Raw genomic sequence first — 2,595 nt, 5'->3', positions numbered from 1 at the left:
ATAAATCAAAGTTCTTATCAAGAACATGGCAAAAGATTCCAAGCATACAGTCCAAGAAGAAGAATGGTACAGTGATGCACCAAGAGGAGTGAAAGAAATTTCTACCCCAAAAATTGAAAGTCAACTTTCTGAGTTGACTAAAGTAGTGATGATGCTTGCAAAGGACAAGGGCGTGCAACCACCAACAGTTAGACCTTGTGGTATTTGTACACAAGCCGGATATCCCACTGATATGTGTACAATGTTACAAGAAGATGTAGAGCCAGTTCAAGCTATGGGATTTTCAAGTCAACAACAAGGAAACTTCCAGCCAAGAAGCAATCCAAATTAGCATCAACCTAATACCAATTTTCAGCCAAGACCACCACCTTATCAACCAAGACCCCCATTTCAAAATCAAATGCATCACCAACAAAGTTATCAACCACATTTCCAGCCAAATCAACCTCCTCATCAATCTCAATTCCAACCTCAAAACATGCATCAAGGAAGTAGTTCAAGAAGATCGGGAATGTATTTGGAAGACATTGTTAAGATTTTAGCCACAAGTACTCAAACATTTCAAAATGAGACCAAGGCGAGCATCACGACTTTGGAGCAACAAATGACTCAACTCGCCACTTCTGTGAGTAAATTGGAGTCACAAGGCAAACTACCCGCGCAAACCGAGAAGAATCCAAAACATAGTGCATGTGCCATCACTTTGAGAAATGGAAAAGAATATGAAGGTCCTAAGATGATTGAAGAAGAAGAGATGGAGCTAGAGAAAGCAGAAGAGAAGTCAAAAACACCTTCAAAGCAAGTTCCTATTGAAGCAAAAGTCACTCTTCCCCCATTTCCTTCAAGGTTAAGCAAGTCAAAGCGAGAGAAGGAAGACAATGAAATCATGGAGATGTTCAGGAAGGTTGAGGTAAATATTCCTCTTATTGATGCCATCAAACAAGTCCCTAGGTATGCTAAATTCCTTAAGGAATTATGTACATCCAAGAAAAAGTTGAAAGGGAATGAAACTGTTAAAGTAGGAGAAAATGTGTCTGCAGTGTTACAGAAAAGACTACCTCAAAAATGTAAGGATCCGGGTGTTTTCACGGTTCCTTGCAAATTAGTTAATCTCCATGTTCCACGAGCTATGCTAGACCTTGGAGCTTCTATCAATGTTTTGCCATATTCCATTTTTAAAACTTTAAATATTGTCACATTGAAGAAGACCGGGGTAATCTTTCAATTGGCTGATAGATCTTTAGTACATCCCAAAGGTGTGCTAGAAGATGTGTTAGTCCAAGTGAATGAATTAGTGTTTCCAGCAGATTTTTATGTCCTTGACATGGATGATGATGACTCACCAAATTTGAGTTCAATTCTCCTAGGAAGACCCTTTTTGAAAACAGTCAGGACAAAAATTGATGTTTATGATGATACATTGTCCATGGAATTTGATGGGGAGGTGATAAATTTCAATATTTGTGATGCTATGAAATATCCAAGTGATATTTCATCTTTGAATTTTATGGATGTCATTGAACCATTGATAGAGGAGTGTTTTGATTTGTCTAATCTTGATGTGTTAGCTCTCATTTTAGACAGAAATCTTCAAAAGGAAAGAGTGGAAAAACTTCTCAATCAATTTACAATTGATAAAGAGATTATGGAGGTTGTGTCTTGCATGGATGAGAAGAAGAAAATGAGGTTTGATGTTCCAAAGCTGAAAATACCAATGTCTAATGAGAAACTTGTTCCTTCTATTGTGCAGGCATCGAAATTGGAGCTCAAAACTTTACCCGCGCATCTCAAGTACGTATTTCTTAGAGACAAAGAAAATTTGCCAGTGATCATCTCCACCAAGTTGTCAACAAAAGAAGAGGAAGAGCTTGTCACCACCTTGAAAGAGTATAAGGAAGCTATTGGGTGGACTGTAGCCGACATCAAAGGGCTAATTCCTTTACTTTGCATGCACAAAATCCTTATGGAAGAAGACTATAAGCCTTCCTGAGAAGCTCAAAAACGTTTGAATCCTCCAATGATGAAGGTAGTGAAGAAAGAAATTTTGAATTTGTTGAATGTGGGGATGATCTACCCTATATCAGATAGCAAGTGGGTAAGTCCGGTCCAAGTTGTGCCCAAGAAGATAGGTATTACCGTTACAAAGAATGACCAAGGTGAGTTAGTCCCCACCCGTGTGCAAAACGAGTGGAGAGTTTGCATTGATTATAGAAGTCTCAATTCCTCAACCCGGAAAGACCATTTCCCACTTCCCTTCATTGATCAAATGTTGGAAAGGTTAGCGGGAAAAACACATTATTGTTGCTTGGATGGGTATTCCGGTTTCCATCAAATACCAGTTGCACCCGAGGACCAAGAAAAAACTACTTTCACATGTCCCTTAGGAACATTTGCATATAGACGAATGCCTTTTGGACTTTGCAATGCTCCAGCCACTTTTCAAAGGTGCATGGTAAGTATTTTTTCGGAATATGTTAAGGAAATCATTGAAGTTTTTATGGACGACTTCATAGTTTATGGTAATTCTTTTCATGAGTGTTTGGGTAATTTGAAAAAGATTTTGCAAAGATGTATTGAGACCAATCTTGTTTTGAA

The 2,595-nt window shown here is 38.4% G+C and overlaps 1 protein-coding gene across 1 annotated transcript; it reads left to right on the top strand.

The window, feature by feature from the left end:
- The first annotated feature begins 478 nt into the window (after positions 1 to 478).
- LOC111911457 (uncharacterized) lies at positions 479 to 1,990 on the top strand. The gene has a single exon (XM_023907240.1). It carries the CDS (start codon positions 479 to 481, stop codon positions 1,988 to 1,990), a length of 1,512 nt encoding a protein of 503 aa, XP_023763008.1.
- Positions 1,991 to 2,595: the final 605 nt, after the last annotated feature.

This window comes from Lactuca sativa, chromosome 7, assembly GCF_002870075.4.
Source record: "Lactuca sativa cultivar Salinas chromosome 7, Lsat_Salinas_v11, whole genome shotgun sequence".
Lineage (NCBI taxonomy): Eukaryota > Viridiplantae > Streptophyta > Magnoliopsida > Asterales > Asteraceae > Lactuca > Lactuca sativa.
This window is presented reverse-complemented; position numbering and strand designations above follow the sequence as displayed.